The sequence below is a fragment of the Kwoniella dejecticola genome, chromosome 7 (genome assembly GCF_000512565.2).
Source record: "Kwoniella dejecticola CBS 10117 chromosome 7, complete sequence".
In the NCBI taxonomy this organism is placed as follows: domain Eukaryota; kingdom Fungi; phylum Basidiomycota; class Tremellomycetes; order Tremellales; family Cryptococcaceae; genus Kwoniella; species Kwoniella dejecticola.
In genome coordinates this window covers 199,875-222,118 of record NC_089307.1, presented here as the reverse complement: position 1 = coordinate 222,118, position 22,244 = coordinate 199,875, and the positions used below count along the sequence as shown (strand labels likewise).

The 22,244-nt window shown below is 49.5% G+C and overlaps 7 protein-coding genes across 7 annotated transcripts; 3 read left to right on the top strand and 4 right to left on the bottom strand.

Moving 5' to 3' along the window:
* Nucleotides 1-1,162: 1,162 nt before the first annotated feature.
* On the bottom strand, nt 1,163-4,639 carry I303_105721 (uncharacterized protein; the record flags this gene model as incomplete). Its single annotated transcript, XM_018409033.2, has 12 exons — nt 1,163-1,368; nt 1,448-1,603; nt 1,700-1,886; nt 1,972-2,346; nt 2,410-2,943; nt 2,994-3,140; nt 3,200-3,542; nt 3,598-3,674; nt 3,748-4,061; nt 4,170-4,222; nt 4,361-4,471; nt 4,557-4,639. 12 exons carry the CDS (start codon nt 4,637-4,639, stop codon nt 1,163-1,165), a joined length of 2,586 nt encoding a protein of 861 aa, XP_018261305.2.
* A 796-nt stretch (nt 4,640-5,435) lies between these two features.
* Nucleotides 5,436-7,000, top strand: I303_105720 (uncharacterized protein; the record flags this gene model as incomplete). Its single annotated transcript, XM_018409032.1, has 5 exons — nt 5,436-5,558; nt 5,664-5,734; nt 5,829-5,882; nt 5,954-6,057; nt 6,141-7,000. The coding sequence occupies 5 exons, from the start codon at nt 5,436-5,438 to the stop codon at nt 6,998-7,000; spliced, it is 1,212 nt and encodes a 403-aa protein (XP_018261304.1).
* Nucleotides 7,001-7,471: 471 nt separating this feature from the next.
* I303_105719 (uncharacterized protein) lies at nt 7,472-9,439 on the top strand (the record flags this gene model as incomplete). The annotated part of the gene is made up of 5 exons (XM_018409031.1): nt 7,472-7,715; nt 7,802-7,948; nt 8,153-8,266; nt 8,383-8,630; nt 8,708-9,439. The coding sequence occupies 5 exons, from the start codon at nt 7,472-7,474 to the stop codon at nt 9,437-9,439; spliced, it is 1,485 nt and encodes a 494-aa protein (XP_018261303.1).
* Nucleotides 9,440-9,616: 177 nt separating this feature from the next.
* Nucleotides 9,617-11,754, bottom strand: I303_105718 (uncharacterized protein; the record flags this gene model as incomplete). The annotated part of the gene is made up of 9 exons (XM_018409030.1): nt 9,617-9,688; nt 9,788-10,013; nt 10,148-10,211; nt 10,310-10,454; nt 10,536-10,735; nt 10,866-10,941; nt 11,036-11,131; nt 11,404-11,624; nt 11,706-11,754. The coding sequence occupies 9 exons, from the start codon at nt 11,752-11,754 to the stop codon at nt 9,617-9,619; spliced, it is 1,149 nt and encodes a 382-aa protein (XP_018261302.1).
* Nucleotides 11,755-12,114: 360 nt separating this feature from the next.
* On the top strand, nt 12,115-13,551 carry I303_105717 (uncharacterized protein; the record flags this gene model as incomplete). Its single annotated transcript, XM_018409029.1, has 3 exons — nt 12,115-12,159; nt 12,245-13,135; nt 13,231-13,551. The coding sequence occupies 3 exons, from the start codon at nt 12,115-12,117 to the stop codon at nt 13,549-13,551; spliced, it is 1,257 nt and encodes a 418-aa protein (XP_018261301.1).
* Nucleotides 13,552-13,884: 333 nt separating this feature from the next.
* On the bottom strand, nt 13,885-17,577 carry I303_105716 (uncharacterized protein; the record flags this gene model as incomplete). Its single annotated transcript, XM_065969225.1, has 9 exons — nt 13,885-14,166; nt 14,307-14,453; nt 14,542-14,968; nt 15,041-15,135; nt 15,204-16,294; nt 16,365-16,528; nt 16,594-16,609; nt 16,694-16,888; nt 16,971-17,577. 9 exons carry the CDS (start codon nt 17,575-17,577, stop codon nt 13,885-13,887), a joined length of 3,024 nt encoding a protein of 1,007 aa, XP_065825297.1.
* A 490-nt stretch (nt 17,578-18,067) lies between these two features.
* I303_105715 (uncharacterized protein) lies at nt 18,068-21,980 on the bottom strand (the record flags this gene model as incomplete). The annotated part of the gene is made up of 4 exons (XM_018409027.1): nt 18,068-21,098; nt 21,157-21,599; nt 21,667-21,870; nt 21,945-21,980. The coding sequence occupies 4 exons, from the start codon at nt 21,978-21,980 to the stop codon at nt 18,068-18,070; spliced, it is 3,714 nt and encodes a 1,237-aa protein (XP_018261299.1).
* Between the last annotated feature and the right edge of the window lie 264 nt (nt 21,981-22,244).

The following is a 22,244-nucleotide window of genomic DNA, read 5'->3' as shown; positions in this document are numbered from 1 at the left end:
TTTCCCCCTTGGTCTACTCCTGATCATTCAGAATAGTAAGTCAAACCTCTTCTTACGATTCGTCTTTCAGTTCCGGCCATCTACGAGCCGATGCCCCTCCTCGTTTTCTCCCCTTACTTCCTGATCAGATCATGACAATTTACAACCAAAATGCTGATAGCCAATTCTAACGCAGCTACCCGCAACCCCAGCCCCAACCAGTATACGTCCAACAACAACCCCAAAAGAGCGGTGGTGGAGCAGGTACAGGATGTTGTGCATGGTGAGCCCTCGTCCCCTGCATGCTAATTTCCCCTCCAAATCCCTTACCGACCAATTCCAATTCCAATTCCGGTCTCAATTCCAATTCCAATTCCGGTCTCAATTCCAATTCCAATTCCGGTCTCAATCACATCATCTCTTCATAACAGGGCAAGATAGCTGATCGATGATGATGTTTTGTTCTTCCCGTGTATAGTCTCGCGGGTGGTAAGTGATCTCTCTAACACCTAATCCCTGATTGTCACCCAGCATCCAAAACTCACAAGAAGAACGAACGATATACTGATATCAACGCTAACTGACCCCTCCTGCAATATATATAGCCCTCTGTTGTTGTTGTGCCGAAGAGATGTGCTGCGACATGCTATTCTAATCCTTCCCGGTTCCTTCCATACTCGTCACTGGCAAAGTTCGGATCATGACTTAGTTGACTTAGTTTAACAATAGTAATTCAGTCAAGGTGGGGGCAATGGCGGTCGCGACGGCGCTTGACGTCAGATCATCGGATGTCAGGAATTTAGCTGCGGATCGTCTGGGCATCCGCATTCGCGAAGGATCGTTGGCGGCGACACAGTTGATCTATCTATTTCTAAATGTACACAACTCTCTCTCTCTTGTTCTGTTCACTCACTCTACTTGAACTTATCTAATCTCGACGATGCAACTTTCTTATGACTCATGACCTGCCATCACACTGTATCTCATAAGCCGCCTCAAACAAGCTGCACATGGACACGAAATCAAAATGAAGGTCTTGAATGCCAGCAAAATGCTGATTGCGCGGATGCGCTCAGTCGGATGATCCTATGCATTGACATCCACCTCCACATCTACAATTGCACCCTCAATCTCGCTCCACATGCTTCGATCGAGCCTTCTCACTTCCTTCATACGCCCACCACTAGGAGTTCCCATTATGGTTATTGTTCACTGATCCCGGACCTGAGCCCTGTCCAGATCCAGATGGCGGCCCTTGTCCTTGTCCTGGCCCGGGCGGAGGTCCTCCAGAATGAGGTTGGCTGATCTGCATCGGCGAGTGAGGATGGTGGAATTGGTTTTGAGGTGGTTGAGTGTGTGATTGGAATGGAGGCAAGTGTTGTTGGACCACTACAAACGGACTCAGTCAGCTCCGCTCTCCGGTGCAAGGATTTTGACCTAAATATGCAAGCTATGGAAGTTCGCTTACTTTGAGGGGTTTGATGAGGTGTCGATACATTCGGATGAGGATAATATCCACCTTGACCTCCTGGTCCAGGCCCTGGTCCGGATCCGGGTCCATGCCGTTGAGGAGTATGTGGGTTGAATTGCATATGTTGAGGAGGGATGAACTGAGGATTATTTTCTAAATTCACCGGAAAGCACGAACTCATCATCAGTATCTATCCAGATTGAAATTTTCTGCTTGAAGAAAAGGAGGAATAACGCTCAAACAACTTACGAGGTATACCAGATTGGAAGTACATCGGCATTCCGTTCGGTTGAGGTCCACCACCACCATGTATCATCTGATGGTGCTGCTGTTGTTGATGATGTGACTGTCCGCCTGGTGGAGGTGCGAATTGTGGGCCGGCAGGCGAGAACATCGGACTTCCCATCTGACCTGAGAATTGCGGCGGTATCCCGGGCTATGTCATATCAGTCGTTCAGCATCAACATGACCAAGCCACAGCACAACAACAGATCGGAAAGTCGATCGCAGATTGCACTCACCTGATTGAATCTATACCCGTATCCAGGGTACGGTTGCATACCACCCATCGGGTTGGGGATCTGAGGTGAAGGTGAACCGCCGTTCGTCTCATCGTCGAACACAGAACCCGGTCCACCAACTCCAGCCAGATGAGGGGGAATAGGCGCTCCTGTAAATGGTCCACCGGTAGCGAATGAGGGAATATGCGATTTCCTTCCAGGATACGGCCACTGAAGTCCGACGGTCGAGGCCGAGGGTACAGATCCGTTGCCGTGTTTCCAAGGGTTGAAGTCATTCCTCACATCCACGGCAACTTTTTCGGGCACCTTGTCTTTGAAGAATGGGTTCTTCAGCGTAGCTGATGCAGGTGCAGGGGAAGGTACGGAAGATCCAGTCTAGGCAGTGAGTGTCAGTCCAAAACCTCTTTATTACAGTTGAGGGAAGTGCAGGACACTCACAGCAGGTAGTGGACGGGGCGCGGCGGCTGGACTAGAGGATTGACCAGGTTTGAAGACAGCAGCAGAAGGCTTGAAGACGAACGTGTTTGCCTTCGGATTCAGCTTTTGAGATGCAGACGCTAGAGAAGCCATCGAGGGAGTCGGAGAGTTGGACTGTTGCGGTATGTTTTCCTTGGCGGTATCGGCAATAGCGACTTTCTCCGTACCGGCTGTGAGAGTAGCAACAGCAGCAGCAGAAGAGGCAGGTAAAGCAGATTTCCGTTTGTTAGCTGGGTTGAAAGGCGGGATCTCGGGTATTTTCATGAATGGTTTTTTAGGTGGCAGATTCTTGACAGCAGGTTGATCGGTTTTGGCCTGCTCCATGGGTGCGGAGCTCTTCACTGGTGATTTGACGGCAGCGTTCAGACCACCAGGCGATTTGCGATCCTCTTTCGCCTTTTCCAATTGGGTAGCGGCTTTTGCTTCTATGTCCTTTTGCTTGTTCTCATCCTTCGCTAAGATGGGCAGAATATCTTTTGGCATAGGAAGGGGGACCTGCAGATACTGGTCAGCTGCGGATGTCGATGAAACACTCAGAAGCTTACCTTGAAGCTAGCGTGGAACTTTTTCAGCTCAGCGAGCTGCTTCTCCCTCTCGGACTTTATATGAGATTGCTTCTTCGCTTCTGCCCTTTCACGCTCCGTGCCCACGAAATGACGCCATTGATCCACTACCCCGCCAAGTTGTCCGTCCTGAGGGTACAGCGTCGTCAGTTTCTCTCCAACATTCTCTCTACACGTAGCTAACTTACTGGCTTTTGGTCTGCTGGAGCTGTGACGGTAGGGATAGCAGGTGCTTCCGCGGGTTTAGCAGGTAAGTTAGCGGGGACAGCTGCGCCGCCAGAAACGGTATTCGAAGGGTCTTCGCTTGTGCTTCGGGGATTCGGCGGAGGGCCAGCGACTGCAGATGGGGCAGGGTTGGGGGATAGCGGTTTAGGAGGTAATCCAGCAGGAGAGGGAGCAGTACTGCCGTTCGTCTTGGGAGCGTTCAGAGTGACGGGCGCAGGTGCTCGAGGACTTGAATCACTTTGACCAAGACCCTTCCGGGCACCTGGAGGGACATATGCACCTGGTGCTCGGACAACGCCAGAATACCTAGGTTCATCGTCAGCTAAACGCTTGCGTACTATACGAGTGCGATAAAGCTCACTTCTCCTCTTCGTCCTTCGTGGAATCCTCTCCTGCTTGACCACGTTCCTCTTGGATATGAGCGTTCTTCGAAACAGTCTGCAACCATGTGCCGAGGCCGATGTTCAGCTTCCGAAGCCATAGACACCGGGATCTTGTCTGTCTGACTCACCCCCATAATCTCGCCGGCGAGTCTGTCGGCTTCCTTCTCCCTCTTCTTGTAATCCACGCCATTCTTGTTCAGCTTGGTAGTATACAGCTCTTCCTGATAGTCCGTCTTTGCCCCGAACAACCTCTCATTAGTCTCAAACTGGTCCCACGGAACGCCAGTCACCAGAGTTCCAAACGTGTCTTGATCCCTTGCTGCACTGCCGTTCGTCGAAGGCCCATTCGGTGGTGCAGGGGAAGAAGCATCAGGTACCCATGGTTTGAGCTCCCTTTCTACCGGTCCAGAAGATTTGGAGATATCCGTGTCGGTCTGAAAGCCTGCTTGGTTGGACATTGTCAATTAGCAATGCTCATTGCAGGTGTCGAAGGATGAAAGCGAGGATGGCTTTGAGGAAGGGTAGACAGAATATAGGAGTTAAGACACACCTTTGCCTGATTTAGCCTTTTCATCCTGGACAATTTTCTTCATATCGTTCATACTACCCGCGCGCTCCATTCATCAGCTATTCAACTCGAAATTGACATGCCCGTCTATCTGCGCGACACCACAAAGGAAGGCTTATCCTCCTCCTTCTCATGTCATTCCGGGCGAGATTAAGTTGTTTGACCCGACTCACTGATCGTTGATTGATTGTCGAGGAGCAGGAGAGCCTCCCGAAGAAGGTACAGCGGGAGAAGAACCTCTTGATATAGTTCCGGGGGGCGGCCCACCTCTCCAAGATCCCCTGCTGCTCGCGCACACCATCGACATTAGCTTGAATGACCCGCATCTTGACCCAAGATTGACGGTGATGCAGGAGGAACAGGACTGACCCTCTGAAGGAATCTGCACCGCCTCGCCCCCCTCTCATACCTCCCCTATTACCGCCTCTTCCGCCTCTCTCATTGATGCTCATTCTAATTCGTCAATTTCGTCAGATCCTAAAATATCCGTCTCGCACGACGCGGAGAACGGAGATCAGGTATACCTAAGCACCAATTCCTGATCATCAGCAGGCAGAATTGAGATCTGACGGTTTAGTTGGTGACTGAGTGGAAAACACTGATTGAAGAGTGATTCCCTTCATGACGTTTGAGTGTATAAGGAATAATTCCGAAATGTGAGGACTTACGCGCTTTGGGGTTTCCGCTGCCCTATGAGCCTGTGCCAACAAGCACCTTTGAACCGAGCTGTGATGAGACTGGGCTACCGTCAGAGAGACACTGTCAAGTGTCTTGTCTTGAGGGTATGATCTGGTATGAAGGATGGTATCAAGGACGATTTACGCCTTGATGGGTATTCATCGTCGGTTGGTGGTTGTGTCATTGAGTTTGCATTTCATGCGGGGCAATAACAAGCTCACACGCAACAACCACCTTGACTGATTCAGGGTCAAAACAAACTAAAACGCCACATTCGGCAATATGCTCTTACTCACTATTACACGGACCGGACGCACAACACGTGTAGACAACATGTTTTTGATCTAATCAAGATACAGAACCAGGCAGGGAGATGTCCGACCGTCCGGACAGGAGCACAAGCGAACAGCTTCCATTGTCACTCACTGTATCGTGAGTTTGAGTATGAGTATGCATTGAAGTGTTGTATACATAATAGTACCCCTCTCGCAAGCCTCGCCTAACCCTACGCCTTATCAAGCTTCAGCAGCGTAACACAACAAAAACCTATCAGAAGCAGCAACGACAGACATGTCGACCGAGTCGGCCAGAGCTAATTTGGCAACCTTCACCATCCGCATAGCTAATGAGCAACAGCAGATCCAACATGCTAAAGCAGGTTACGATCATTGGAAGAAAGACAACACTTATGAGGTATGTGTCATGCATCACCATATACACCCATTACTGCGCACTCTATCCTATCTCCCTGCCTTTCACCGTCCATATGATCAATGACAGCTTACATCCCTTGTGCAGCAATACTGGGATCTCTATTTGAAAGAACGGAACCAGGGGATCTGGGGAACCGATAATAAGCTGCTAACCTGGTGAGCGATCCAAGCCCAAACGTCCTAGTCTTTCTCGTCTCCTTCTTCAGTCTGCTTCATTGGGTTCCGAACGTAGAACTGATCAAAGCAACAGGGTGCTAGTCAGACGCGATGATCCTCAAGGAGAGATCTATGCAGGCTGCGAGACGTAAGTCCGCTCCAGCAAAAGTTTCTTTTACCTGTGCCATCGCTCTGCTCATCATCTAAAACACAAGCTAGATATCTGCGGAAAGGCTTCGTCAAGCACAAGGGCGCCAGCAGCGCCGTGGAGGACACATACATATACGGTATAGCTTCTGTAGTAACGCCCAAACTACATCTACGTGAGACCATACCCTACGATCTCTCTATCGTCATCGCGAAAAGACTCTCTGAGCTGACCATCTCCATTGCCCATTTGTTACAGGGAATGGCTATGCGACTCGACTATTGGCTTTACTACACCACCAACTATCCGATCTACCTCACCCCTCATACTCTTTCAGCGACTCCATCTCTTTGCCTTCATCGATACCTCTTCCAAAAGCAATCGGATCGATCCTGTGGTCGGACGTAGGCTCAACGTTCTACTCGAGATGCACTTCCTCCTCAGACAGACCAGGATGGGTAGTCAGAGATTCTCAAGTCACCGAGCTAGTCTGGAAATTACTTCCACCGAAAACCGATCAGCTGGATGAGGGGTGGGAATGGCTGTATCTTGATGACTTACCCTCGATCGGCTCTAAATTATCCAAGGCTACGAAAAAGAATTTAGCTCAGCAGGAGACTACGGAGAAGGCGCTATTTGCTCACGACCCTTCCTCGGAGGGGATGTTGAGCTTCATACCGTTGAAAGGGACGTGGCAACGACCTACTATAATAGACCCCGAGCCTGTGGGACTACGATACACCCCGAGTGGCAGCGCAGGTGCAGGTGCAGGTGGAAGATCAGAGGAAGAGACGATAGTGCTATTTTCAATGAAGATGATCAATATAGGCGACAGGTTACTGGTCACCTACGTCCACAATCTGACTTCCGCTCAACTTCCTTCGGTGCTCACGGCATTAGATATTCTAGGTCATAAGGCCGGACAGACGGAAGGGTGGGCATGGGATATATCGGTTCTTCAACCTGATTTAGTGGACTCGTGGCGGAACATAGAGGGTAGGGAAGTAAAAATAGGAAGAAGGCAAGAGATCGATGGGCATCTGTTGGGAGCGGCTTGGTATGGCGATCTAGAGGAGAAAGGTGAATTGGTAGATGGGCAGATGTGGTCTTGGTGCTAAGCAGCAAAACATCTCAGATTAGGCATATTGCATGGGACGGAATGTAGGCATACAATTCGGATAGACGAACAGCTTGGCCGCAGGGGGATACAAATCATACCTCAACCATCCTGTGGGATACGGCGAGATGGTCATCGCAAGCTTCATTGCGACATCGATCGAAAATCAGGAAATACGCCCTCCTTTGTGGAAGTAGAAAAAGAAAAGAAGAGGCATTAACATCCTTTAAGACGATGCTCCCACCCACAAAGCTGAAGTGTGATACAGACCGATGCGCAACGTTCCCGATGAAAATGAGCGGCGAAGAGCTCAGTCATTCTACTGACTTGACTTGTCCAAAATGCGTCGATCGTGAGGATCAACTATCCCCTCTTTACTACTATTGACACTAACACTGATACTTGAAATCGAGCTCGAATCTGCCTGATTCGCAAATTCAATTACTGACAACCACGGTTTCAGACTTGCGAGATGCCGAATTTCCTGAAAGCACTGTTCGGGCCTTCCACTATGCGTGTCCATCGCAAAGCGAAAACCCAGTGTCAAGCTCAGGCTCGAGAGCGATCTCATGAGGTACTCAAGCCGTGTATCAGTCATCGTGGAGGTAAAGGCAGAGGTACACCCGAAGCTGACATCTCTGGGGAATGGCAAGATCCAGCTCAGTTCCAAGGCGGATTATTAGACGACGTGATAGAATTATGCTCACAAATTATCGGTAAGTCCGCAAAAATTGCAAAAGCCAACTGGCAATGACTATTAGCCAAGTTGTCCAGGTATCTAACATTATTGGAATGCGGGTAGATACAGCAACAGAGATACAGAGCTCATCCAGTAATACACAAAGACACCCATACCTGCTTTCGAGAATCATCACTCTTCTCGAGTCTCAGCGGGAGGAGTTGAGAAGTGTGAATCGATTTACTGGTCAAAAGAAATTCCCAGCTCTGGGTAAGTCCAGAGACTCCTCAAATCCCCGCTGTTAATCACAGTATCGTCATGGGAATCACCTTCATTGTATTGCCCTGAGGCCATGCAAAAAGTGGCCGGTGCAATTGACAAATGTCAAGACCAATCATGGGCATGGCGGACGATAGTTACCAGATCGAGCTAATTCGTTCGATGTGTTGATGGCTTGCCTTCTGGTCAACTTAGTCACCCTCAAGCAGATCTATCGGAAAGTACAATCCGCTTTGCACGACATCATACAAATGATGGACAACGATGCAGAGGAAAGGTTGACAAGCTTGATTAAGAGTTTGGAGGAAGGTAAGTCAACTCAAGTCAATTCGACCTTCCCAACCCCATCTCACACTTTTCACACTTTACACAGCCCAACGGAAGATGATGCTAGGACTACGATGTGCTGATTGCTTACTGTCTAGGTCCGGATTACCTGATCGATGTAATCCTGATTACCTCGATCATCCACCAAGCATCCATCATTTCCATCCCACTTTCCAACGAGATCCGAATCATCCTGGACAAGGCAATCAACAGTCGTTCGACCCTAGTTGGGTTCCGAGAGGGGAGTGAAAGGATCCTCTCAATTACCTTAGCTTTAGATGAAGACTCACGTGAAGATATCGAGAGTCAACAGGCATTTTATGCTATTCGAGAATTGATCAAGCAGGTGAGTTCCACCCCTTTCGACGGGCCCCTCCCTTCATTCAGCTAAAGGAGCGCTTCCTGATCGAGTACTCGAATCAGCTTCAGACACGCATCTTTCCTACCAAACCCACTATGTCAGGAAGCCGAAACTCATCGTCTTCATCAACTCCAACTCCTCTGCACTTACCACCATCGCCTGCAGCCGCGTCAATCTCATCGTCTGCCTCTTCAATCGCTGCCTCGCCTGAACCCGATTTCACTTCGATGTCGTCTAAACAACTCCTGGAACAATTCGGTACAGGTGCAGGTACCGGTACCAAAACAACGCCTCTTCCTGGATTATCATCTTACCAATCAACCACCTACCCTTCTTACTCTATCCCCCTTGTACCAGCGCACAGCGGTACACGGGCAGGATCCGTCTCAAGTGCAAACTCAGATTCAGAATCAGATCCTGAGATATGGGAATACAGGGGAAATCGCCTAACAGCCAGTGCGCTCCAACTAGTCTTAAGCCAAGAAATGCAAATGGCAGCTGATTCCTCAGGCCAATATGCCGGCGAGGTATCATGGGATGATCTGAGGAAAATTTGGATTCCTAAACACGTTGCGAAGTTGAAAGTGTCGGATTTAACGAATCAAGTGGATAATCCGGATCAAGATCCAGAGGGGCTAGAGGGTGAACTTCCAGATACGACGCCTGCGGGATTCAAGTTGAAAGAGGAAGATGAGTGGGGGAACAAGATTGGGTGGTACGATAATGGAAGTGGAGTCAAGGAGATGTATTATCTGGAAGAACCGGTTTTTGAGCTGAGGGATGATGATGATTGAATGGGTTAGAAAACACCGTGCGTGCTCGGCCGTACGAGAAACTTTGAGACTGTTTCTGTGTGCCTGTATGCCTGTATGTCTGTATGTCTGTATCATTAAAGCAACATCCACGCATTTTGTCATTGTGCATCGAGCATTGTGCATTGTTGTACGTGCTTTGTCCTCCTTGCCGATCAACTAATCCAACTGCACCTTCTCTAAACCAGGTAAGAACTTATATCCCCCTTCTTTTCGGATCTGATCGAATATCTGCACATACCACACACATATATATATATCATCAGCACTTCCATCTCGAAACAGGATCGACACAGCCTGGACGATGGATCGAGCACAAGCGCGACTCACGCTCATAGTCAACTCAGTCTCGTCCCATGGCATATCCTTACTCTCGATCAATCCATCCTTGAGGCATCTCGCCACGTGATCAGCTTCGAAGACGAGCCCACCCTCCTCGAAGGACATATCTACCAACTCATCTTCGAGGTACTCGCCGCCTTCTTTTGAGGGGTCTTTGAGTCGGCGGATGATGTATGATTGTGGTCTTGAAGTTATACCTTGGACAAGGATTTCTCTGTGAGATATGAGAATCAGGTTATACCGGGTATACACTCAGCTATTGAGGTTCGCCGGATAGCTTCGAGAGTGATAGAAACGTTCTCGACTTGGCGATGATGAAGGATGGTGTAGGCGTGTAAATCAGCTCACCCTTCAGAACCCACTATCCTCGTATGTTGGCTCTTCTGAGTCGGTGAAAGCAGATTCGCCGTACCTATACTCTCACGTTTGTCAGCCTTCCCTCATTGCCACCGGCAGATAATCCCCGTTGCGTACAGCTCATCTATGACAATCGAGGCTGAACAAGCTCACAATTGGCCATAGCTGTGATCTTGGGGAAAGTCAACGCAAAGTTCGTAGCCACATCCACTCCCGTGTGATGCAACATCATCGTGCTTCCAATCTTGGCTGGAGGGGTTCGTTCGTTTTTCGGATGTCGATAAAGCATCATCATCGTCTATGTCCAATCTCCATCAGGTTCCTGCCTTTACCCCTTCGTCTTTTTGTGTTTACCAATAACGAAGAGTGGTGGACTTACCCAGACTAAAGGATAAGGACCTAGATCCAACAATGGTCCACCTGCCAATTCGGCACTCAATAACCTATCTGTATCTGCTCTTTTGCCGAGTGAATCCATCGAGAGATCCGAGTAGAGACATCGGATGTCGCCTATGACGTTATCTTGATGAATCGCTTTCTGGATCGCTAGTAAGACGGGGTTGAACCTTGTCCAGACGGCTATCATCACAATTGCATAAGCATCAAAGTCAACCACAGTCGAAGAAAACAATAATTGCCTCATGAGAGGGGATTTAGCGGACTGTGATCGAGATTGCCAGAACGAGCTAGAAGGTACAAGCTGACTCACCCTCCATTAAGAAAAGGTTTTTCTCCTTTGCGATGGAAACGAGACTTCTCCATTCAGCCGCATTGAGAGTAGCGGGCTGTGTCGATCATAGTTCGGGATCAGCTCAGCAAATGGATATCCATTTTTCGACACCACCGAACTGACGGAAGATTGCGGAGTATCAGCCTCACCTTTTCAAGTAAGACATGCTTTCCGCCTTCCAAGGCTAATTTTGCATCGTCGTAATGACAGACATTCATCGTCCCGATATAGACGATATTGACGTTCTGCATGTTGCGCAAATTGCATCAGCCATGTGCAGACGTGGACAGTCAACATCTGACGTAGCAGATGGAATGGAGCGGATGAAAGCGGCAAGCAAAAATCAGAAGTCCTCCTTGTAGAAGGCATGGACCGAAGGCAATAGAATCAGAAAGGCGTGGAAGATATCAAATGGTGAAAATTGAGCGGGCACAAATAGCGGATTGAGATTGAGCTCTATAGGAAGGTATACGGGAAAGGTGGTTCGACGATAGAGCGACGTGAGCGGGTCACGTACAGGATCTTCTACAACGCCTTTATAGCTTCCATAAGCTTTCGGCTTGAAATCCACCAGTCCATCCTGTTGAGCCGCAGCTCCTTGCGGACAATTCTTATCCAGGAATCCTTGGGCTTTGGCGATGTTTCTTGAGCCTGCAGCTGCAACTGCATGAGAGATATTTTTGACGCCTCGACTCGAGGGAGGTCGACATATATCCTGCACGAATTCCGTGGAGATCCCTGCATTACTTCTGTCTTCAGTAATGTCACAAACAAAGGTAGACCGGACTGGTCAACGGAGAGGAACAAGATATTACTCACATCCACATCCTATGATGCCCCACTGAGCGACGAATGGTTTAAAAGACATTCTGATCGAGACTGACTTCTACTTCTTTCTATGGCTGGTGATTGTGGGGATAGGAGAGGCCCCTGGAGCTATTCTAGGTATTTATAACATGCATCGTAGCCCTCCTGGAGGCTGCAAGCAGGACGAAAATGGAAGACATCAACAGATCAGCCCGAGAATGCTCCGGATATATATCACTAACCGGACCGAAGACATGTACACCCCCAGAACAATCACGCGTGAACCGCATGATCGGCACGCGGTCAGTGCGAGACGAGATTTCCCCTGGGTTCGATATTTCTGATCGTTCAACATCAAACCTCTTTCTACCTGCATATACTATAGTGCTTCAGACCAAACAACAGCAGAGTCAACTTCCAGATGCCCGTTCGAGTCATGTCGCAACTCGAAACCACCTCAGCCATCGTGCGTCATCCAGGATTCCCATCGCCAACTGACTTCCCTCAGAGGAGTTCGCGCTGATGTGGTGTACCATCTTCTGAATACACAGCTCGGCGAATACATGTTGAAAGGATGGACATTGACTGATCTGCATTGCGACACCTGCCGGTCTACTCCTCTTATGCGAGAACCAGCTGCAGCCGCTCAACGGGAATCTCGAGAACGCATTCAATTCTGCGCATTATGCGACGGTAGACCAGAAGGTCGGGTCGGTGGTCCAAGTTCAACTCGAGCTCATTCATCAAGTCACTCACGACTCCCAGATACTGCTGTTGCAACCTCATCCTCAGTCTTAGTCTCAGCCGGTCAAGACCAAGACGAACACACTGTTGGGGAAGGACCTAGTCAAGCCGACGAAGCGGCATCATCAATCTCGGACCTACTCTTAAAAGGCTATTCGTTATTAGGTGACAATTGCCCTAATCCAGGGTGTAAAGGTATACCTCTCGTCGGGTATCCGAAGAAATCTGATGGGTCGAAAGACTCAAGGAAGATGTGCGTCAGTTGTGGTTCTAGATGGATCGATGAAGCGGCTATAGAAAAAGAGGGCATGAAAATCTTCTCTACAAGTGAACCCTCGACTTCAGCCTCAATCTCAGCCTCATCCCGCAGGGAACCAGCCGAGATGGAAAGTCCCAGATCCAAAGCTAGGAGAGAATTATATGGCTTAGATACTTCTGGCGGTAATCACATTGAGCTTCAGAGATCCGATGTCAGAGACAAGGACAAGGATAAGGGGAAGGGCAGGAAGAAGGTCATGGAGAGTGACGAATTCGAGAAGCACGCTCAGCAGAGTGTCAAGAGATTACAATTACAGCGCACACAAGCTCAGGGAGACGATGTGACGATGGAAGATGCAGATTCAGATGCGGGTGTGGACGAAGGACTTCATGCGCACCCGCAATCGCAATCAACAGATGTGCAAGCTAGTACGATGAGTGTGAGTATTCGTCCTCACATCAAGATGGACCTTTAAGTGTGGTCACCACACCCGTCCCTGAAGAAGCAGACAGCTAAACTCGGATTTTTCCGCAGTCACATCCTATGAAAACAATGCCAATGCCAAACCCACTTCCACGACCAATCAATAATCCAATCCCACCTTCGGCAGAATCAGCACTAGGCAAAGCGCTCACTTCCACCTCGGAAGCACTGTCTAGCACTTTACAGAACCTCTCAACCTCTCTCGAGAGCCATACATCCCGCCCACCCTCCAACTTTCAAAGGCGTGGCATTGAAGATGATGGCAACGGGAATGGGAAATGGTTCGTTGACCTCAAATTGCATACGGAGGCTATCAAGGATGTGTTAGCTGTGCTCGGTCAGGTCGAACGTGCTAAACGGGTCGGATATTGATCGGACCAGATCATCAGGTCATGTTGTAGAACAGAGCAAGTGGAGTGGAATAAGCCAGGGGAAACTGCGGATTAGCGGGAGTGATGTTGTTGTATATGCTATGTAGGCAGTACGACGAATCAACGAATGATGAATGTTAAAGAGACTTGCAGATGAAGACGATGACGAACATTGGATAATTATGCATTCTTTTTCATTTTCTACCACATTTTGTTCGTGCTGTCTGACTTTCTTCTATTTCACTTATCTCACGTTCTCAAGCTCCCTTCTCATCTTGTTTCTAAGTACCAGATGATTTCCTGAGCAGGCGGTAGGGCAAGCTCAATCTGGTCACTAGAACAGATCTATCGACTTCTCTTCTCCATGCCCCTTGACACTAACGACCTTACTACCAAACTCAAATGGATTACCTTGATGAGCCACCCATCCCGCCCCTGCTCCGACTGTGGTTTTAGAGGAATCGTCCAGCCCAAGAAGGATCTCAAGGTTCTTGCCTACCAAATCGAGGGCATCCCGCTTGGAGAATACCCCAGAAGGGGAGTTGGCATATGTCCAAGCTGCTTCGTAGAGCGTATTTCGAGCTTGCCATTCCTCTTGGATACCCAACCCCACGGTCTGATCACATTTCATCTCATTGTCAGCTATTTCCATTCCCTCATTTGCCATCACTTGGCGTGCTTTCCAGCTTTGTGCTGGTATCGCGCTGCTCGCTGCACAAAATGATAGTACAGAAGTGCAAAAGAACAAGAACTCACCACACCATGAGAAGCAAGGTACGAGGGCAAAGTATGATTACTCAATGGAATCGAAGGTATGATCCGCCTTGTGTCCCATTCACCAGGGTATGATCTGACTGGAGCAACGATCACTCCGATATCACTAGCAGCAAGTTCATCGGCGACCTATCCATATCATCAATCAGCATCATCACAACAAGCGAGAAATGATAGCATCGTCCATTTCCGCTCGACTTGTATGGAAGCCACTTACAATCCAAGATTCCTGTCCACCAAGAATCGTAATCTTCGCATCTTTCGCCACCTCTTCCTTGACTCTGATCAAACTCGCGATATGATCGGCTTTATCAGTCTTGACCACCAACCTCAGTTCGCCCTTCGAGACCTTCTTGAACGCAGAAACTAATTCCGTCTCTTCCTCCTCCTCCTTTATTCCTTCCGCCATGTCGACGTGATGCGAATGCGAGCCAGAGAGGAGTTTTCGGAGAATAGCGATTTTAGACGAGGTTGAGATCTTCGAGTTGTCCAATTTGATCCATAATGCATTGGCTTTGTTCTGAATCGCACCTTTGGACAAGAGGTGCTCCGCTTCGGGGGAGAAGGAGTATGAGATACCCGAGATCCATGACGAGCCTTTAGGAGCGATGACGGCTGTGGTAACACCTGATTTGTATGCAAGTCTACGAAGCGGAACAGCGGGATCAACAAAGACCATTGTGCTGAGATGCGATGCAAGCGAAGATTTCACTCACAGCTCGTCCTTGCCTCCGAATTGCGCGCCATCGACAGCGTGAGCTAGTAACCCGTTGGTGATTTCGGATTCTTCGCTTAGGGGATCCATGGCGGCCTATAGACAATATATGAAATGTAAGTTATCATGACCCAAGATTAGGGGTGAAAGGTACGACGACTCACCCCATCGGAAGTAGCCTTCTCCTGCCTAATCTCCAACAGCCCAACATAACTTCCAACAGTAATAAAGCTAGGCGTCATTACCCCTCCATGCAAATTGACAATCTCGAACTCGAAACCACCTTTCAGCGCTTCCTGAGCCGTGGCGGAACACGATCCTGCACACGTGATTTGCCCATCTTGTACAACAACCACTCCTTTACCATTGTCAAAGGATGCGAGATCTACTTCTTGAAGTTGAATGGCGAGTTCGTCGGCTTGCAGATGGAATTCACCGACATTCTGGTATATGACATTCTTGACCGACTTAGCAGGTCTCAGGTCGGGTTCACCTCGCGTATTCAGCGCTTCTTGGATCTCCTTCTCCCAATCAATCTGCTTCGTCGGTACTTCTTGGGCAGCCACGGGCTTATCATGAGTTACAGGTTTGACAATCTGCGGAATTCCATCGATGTACGTCTGTTTGGGTGTCGCCCCAAGGTTCAGGGGGAATGAATCCCAAACAACTAGATCCGCATCGTACCCTTCTCTGAGGTATCCGACTCTGTGATCCAATCCAACCGATCGCGCAGGGTTGGTCGTCACCGAGTTGAGCGCTTCCGAGACGTTCACACCATAATGGTGGATCCACGAGGCTTCCGTGATGAGATATCGAGAATCAAGGACGGGATGATCAGATTTCATGACCACCTTCAAGCCTTCCTCGCTGAGAGCTTTTGCAGCGAATTCCGAGCCCCGATAGGCTTCCCGCTTATATCGTGCGTTGGTAGAGAAGATCGCGACGGATGGAGGCTCGCCATACGCCTGCTTCAGCAAGTCGGGCACGAGGTAAGTCTCGTGAGCGTGATGGAACGCTGCGATGGGGAATTGGAATTCGTTGGATATTCGAACGAGGGCGTTTAGATCGGTCGTCTCGTAGCAGTGGACATTAACTTTGACGTTCCCCCTGATGACGTCGGAGAGGACTTCCCATTCGAGCGAAGTGGGGAAGGGCTCGGTTTGAGTGGAGGGAGAAGTACACCATCGATCTTGTTTCTCTTTGAGTGTTGCTCCTTCGGTGTAAGCTCTTCGGAAGTCATAGGCATTATCCATACCTAGATGGGAATGTTAATGCATCAGTACGAATCAAGACACGCGCGTATTCCAGAGTAGATTTCGACTCACGCGTTTGACCGTAGACCCTCTTTGGGTTTTCACCACAGGCATGCTTGATATGTCTCCAAGCATGAGTTCTAGCCCAAGTGCCATTGTCGATCTTCCATGCGGGTTCCACAAGAAGGGATTGCGGAGTGTTCTCGTACGTCCATCGGGGCTTGATGGGGAAGGCTCTGTCGGAAGTCGCAAGTCAGGCTCTCTCGCCGGATACACGCTGCAAGGTAAGGGAATCACTTACTGCCCACCGATTGAGTCTGTGATTCGAAGCAGAACCCATGTATCAGCGACGAATTCTCCCTCTCCCTCCTTTCAGGGAATTTGGATTTCCGGAAACTCACCCGCAGAACCAGGAAGGACCAACATCGTCGTAACTCCTCCAGCGATCGTACCGTTAAAAGCCAGATCATGGGTGTTCAGCCCATCGAGCGATCTTAACCAGGGCTGCACACTCCCTTTTATACTGTTCGTATCCTCCGCCCCAAAGATCGAGGGAGCAGAATCAATCGCAATGTGGGAATGCATATCCACAATACCTACATCACGAAGACATCAGCCAATCTAAACGTCCAGTCGATAAGAACAGAACCACATGCGTAGTGAATGATCTGAACTTACCAGGCGTCACCCAAGCTCCATGCAATTGTACCTCTTCCACGTCTTTTCCGTTTCCGTTGATATACTCGGCCAGATCTTTGGAAGTTCCGATCCGCCTGATCAAACCATCTTGCAACAAAACATCAACCCCTTTCAGAATCTCCGTGCCCCCTTCTTCACCCGTCCAGAGGGTACCGTTCTTCAGCCAGATACTAGCTGATCCAGGTACATGTCGATCATTATACTTTCGTTTGTTCGTGGAGGGCGGGAAATGGGGTTTGGGTCGATTGATAATCTCGCATTGCCGGATACCATCTTCAACGAATTTAGGTAATGGTTTAGGATCAGGTGTAGGTCTAGTGAAAGGGAATTCAAATCCCCCTCCTATTCCTGCGAGCTTGGTAAATACCCATAAGACACCGAAGAGAGCTAAGATATTTCCGAGCCCAGAAGCGTTCTTCTTAGCCCATCGATTTCTCTTCTTGTGCGTGTGCGTGTATGAAGATGGAGGTAAGGGGATTTCTGATTCAGATGCCGAAGCAGAAGAGGAAGCAGAAGAATCGAGTGTCTTCTTTTCGATATCTCGATATCGCCTAGGTCTGGCAGACGAGTGTGAAGTTGCCGACATCTTTTTCGGCGCTCTTCCTCTTCCCTAATTCGAATCAGCCAGAGAGACGATTAAGTGAGACAAACCAGATTCAGTCTGCGCTGAGAAGTATACATGTATATATACATATGCAGTATCGCAGGCTTCTAATCACGTCAGATCCCTCGCATGGTCCTTTCCGCTCGGACAAATCCGTCGCGTCATCCAGCATCCAGCGGAGATAACCGTTGACCCCTTTCATCCTTCTTCTTATCGCAAAACGAACCACGCGGTCCTAGAACCTCGGCGTGAATCATCATGCTGGCAGCTCATTGGGTCAGATGAGATGCACAGATGCACATCGAGATCGAGAATTATCATAAAATACCAATGGATAGGATATACAAATATAGCTAGCTATATAGCGTTCTAATCGCGCAAGGGGAAAAAGCAATATATAATCTCAAATGTCCGAGTAATCCAATTTGATCCAGTAGAAAAATGCCGAATAACCACTTATACCCTCACAAGTCTACGCACTGACATCCCATTCTTCCGCCAATCTTCCAGGGGTATTAGCGTCCTTCACGCTCAAAGCCTTCCTTTCAGGCGTGTACCCGTACCCAACAATGTTGAACGCTTTATCCGATCCTTCAAGCTTAGCTAATAAAGCAGAAGCTTTAGATGAAGGGGTCGAAACGTCCGATCGATTCCCATGAGCTACCTTGCTTATATGACTCCTCTGATCAAGTTGGATGGAGCTCGATCTCGATGGCGAAAGTGATTTAAACGTTATTCTACTGATCGACACATCCATACCTCCATCTACCTCTGCGTCAGTGGATGAAGTTGAAGTATTCAATAATTCCGTGCTCGTGCTCATCCCTCCGTCTGAAGATTTCGAGTTTGGCGTAGCTTTTATGTTCATCCCCGTCTTCAAGAACGGGTCTTCTGTATCCGCCTTGCTTTCCGATATTTTAGCCGTGAAAGGTTCAGTATGCGGAGGCCGGGGCGAGGGTGGCGAAGTGAAGACCGGTTGGGAAGGTAAGATCTCTTCTGACTGTGCTGTCGTAGTGGTCAAAAGAGGCGAAAGGGGTTTAGCAGGACTCATCGTCTTGATGGGTGACTGTTGCGGGACATGTAGATTCAGAATCGAGTCTTTATGTACTCTAGCTCTACTACCTCCGGTAAGTTTGAGTGGAGATCCCGTTGCGCTGGTGGTACCCATCGCCGAAGGTGCTCTTGGCCGGGGACTTAGAGGCAGAGGGAGCTCGTGAGGGGAAGGCGGAAGCGGTACTTCGGAAGCACCAGCACTAGCACTGGGATGTTTGAAAGGTGATTCAGGTAATTTGATATGTTCAGGCTTGACTTTCGCTCTTCCATTTGTGTTCGCGGGTCCCGGGGCAGCTGCGCCTGATGAAAGGACGGATGAAGTGGAAGCTTTCAAGCTTGCTGTCCCGCTGGCCGCACCCCTTGTTGGTCTGAATGAGGGTAAAGGCGCTTTTCGGACTACCTTGTCCTTCTTGACAGCTGGCAAAGTCACATGTGCTGTAGGTGGTTTGGATATTTTCGGACCACTGACTATTCTAGTTGTAGCTTTCGGGCGAGCTTCATTAGGAGGTATCGGCGGCTTCGTACTCGCTTTAGGTTCGGTCTTCACGATCTGAGCTGAAACAACTCTTGCTCTGTTCACTGGTGCAGTAGAAGGTTTCGAAGATGCTGGGACGCTTGAAGAAGGGTGTGAGGCAGAAGGAGCTTTAGCAGTAGTGGACGTCGCGATTGTGGGTTTCGATACTGCGGTCGTAGCTTGAGGAGGTCTGGTTGTAGCCGGGCCAGCTCGTGCTGCTGACGCTGCTGTTGGAGCCGTAAGACTGGTAGGCTTGAAAGCTTTTCTTACGACTGGCGCGCTGACAGCTCGAGCTGTCACTGATCGTGCCGACGGTACAGGCGGTTTGCGAGCGACTCTTCCTTCGATTTTCGGTTTTGTAGCTGCCGGACGTGCTGCTGGTGCCTCAGCTGGCCTAGAAGCAGCTTGAGCTTGGTCCTTGACTTGTCTGACCGATGCAGAGGGTGCAGCGTCCGCTGTCTTTGACGAGCTGGTCTTGATCCTCTCGACTTCAGTGGGCTTTGCGTCAATAACCTCGGGAGCGGTGATAGGGTCAGACTTCAAGAGATCCGCTTCAACCACTTGTTTGGCCTCGTTGCCGGTTTCGTCCGCTGGTATTGCTGGGTTTTGCTGCTGCTCGATCTCTTGCTCTTCTGCTGCAGCCGTTAGGACTAGCTCCTTTCTGTCGTCCTCTTTGTAATTTTCAGCGTGTTCCTCTTCTGGCTCGTTTGCCACAATTTCTTCATCTTGCTCCGCTGTCGGTAAATCCATCGCTTGTCTGACAGGTGAGTCTGGCAATTCGATCTTTCGGGCAACTTCAACCACTTCCCTCTCTTCTTCCGCCTCAATCGAGGTCTTGAGGGGCGAAGCGGGATAGACACTCATATGCGCTTTCATGTCGATCAGATCGCTCTCGTTCTCCTCTGCTCGTACTTCTCCAGATGACGATCTCATAAGGGTCGGCATCAAGGGCGATTCCACGGCGATGACCTGCGATGGTAACGGAGATGCGAATGCTTTTGGAACTTCCAGCTTTTGTTTCGCTTCGTCTTCTTCGATATCGTCTCGTTTGGCTCCTGATCCGCCTAAGCCCAAGCTCCTTCCTGGGGTCTTGACGAAGTAACCCTCCTCCTCAACCATGCTGGGAGCAGTCACAACTCGTCTGTGCGCTTGCCCTCCAAGAGCGTTAGCCTTCCTTCCTAATCCTGCATGTGGATTGCGCTGTGGGCCTCTGAGAACGGTCGCCCCACTTGGCGTCATGAAAGGGTGATCTCCGTACTCAACCCCGGCTTCTTCCTCGGACGGCATGACTCGCACGATCCGTGCTGGGGGCGCGAATCTTCGAGGTGGACCTACAGTCTCCAGAGTCTCGGTAGGCGCAGTATGAGAGATATGTAAAGCTGGTCTGGAAGGTTTTGACAGAGGGTTTTGTCGTACTGGTTCAGCCATGGAAGCGGTCGGTAAGACGCTATGCGAAGCTGATCGTCCGTGAAGTCCGAAGGATGGCGGTGCGAAGTCATTCTGTAGGCGCACCGAAACAGACGCTGAGCGGGACAAGGTCGGCTGATTGGGAGCATTTTCAGGTAAGGATGATTCGGATGCGGGCGGAAGAGGTTCTGGGTCTACTCTTGAGGCATGTCTCCTTGATGATCCAGCGTCGACAGCAGGGGGAGGGGCATCGAGGATCGGTCGTAGAGGCCGAGAAGCCAACGCGTGCACTCGATGGTGCTGTGGGCGAGCACTCGCGATCGGGTGCACCGGTGCTGAATGATGAGACGACTCTGATGAGGCAGCTGAGACAGGCCGATTTGTTGGCAATGGCGCAGCTGCGGGTGCGGGTGGATGAGCAGGACGAGCGGATGCTTTGGCTTTGGGTTTAGAAGGTCCCGCTCCATTCGCGCCCGCAGCGGGGAGGTCGAGGTACCTCCTGACAGTTGGAGTGAGTGGCGCAGAGAAACTATCACAGGAGACGTCAGCGGGGATCTTGGAATCGGTAGGCAGAATCGCACACATACTCTTCAACACGCTCTGGCCAGAATTCCATGAACATACTCCAAACTCTCCTGGAAGTCTGCCTCACTTCGGGATCTTTGTCAACGGCCATCTTTCTCACACTCTCTTCAAGTAAAACCAAGTATTTCTCCGTCCATATTTCCGCAGGCCACTCTTTCATAGCTCGCTCAATACCTATCGAACTACCCCTTCTACACGTTATGGCATTATCGTTCAACCCTCTCCTTAGTTCCGGTAGAATTCCGATGAGCTGACAATGGGTGATTATCGTTAAAAGGCACTTCTCCGCTCGTTTCAAGAAGACTTTGTTCGGTCGACCCAGTAGCGTGAGTACTGGCTCCACATATAAGTTGACGAGTGGCTTGAAGTGATGCGATAACCTCGGAGCGAAAGTTTGCAGAAGATCGGTTGTTACTCCAGATAGTCTCCCTCGATCGGACAGCATCTGGGCATGTCAACCGTGTCCAATCAGCTCTTCATCATCATTTCCACGCTGAAGTGGTTTTACTCACGCATTTGACCAGTTTTTTACCGATACCACCTCTTCCGACTCCGTTTACATACTGTTCAGTATGCTTGTATCCTCCACCTCGAGTTACAGCAGAGAACCGTATAATAGCTCTTTCAAATTTCTCCCAAGTATCCTCTTTTTCTTCTGGCTCTAAAGCCCACGTCAAAGCATCCAGTTCCTCTTTCAGATGTTGTGGTGTTGGGCACTGTATACATAGACGATCACTCGATCAGTCAACGGCAAAGCAGAGTCCTCATCGAAAAAGATATTCAACCTTACGGGTATCTTCGCATCCGCTGCCAATGCAGGAGGCATCTTGTTCCAACGCTCTTGACGTTGCCGATTCGAGGAGGTCGTATCGACGTTCGTTTACTACGCGATAACGATGATAGTGTAATGCGAGTTCAGTATGACTGCACTTCAAGGGAGAAAAGAAATCAATCGCGTGCAGCTCAAATGCTTGTTTGTTGACACTCTTCGATCATTGACGGAATCAATTTCACATGACCGTGCCTTTCAAGAACACGTGGCTCGCAACACCGTCAGAAAATCAATGTTGTCGAGCATGTCGGCGCGGAT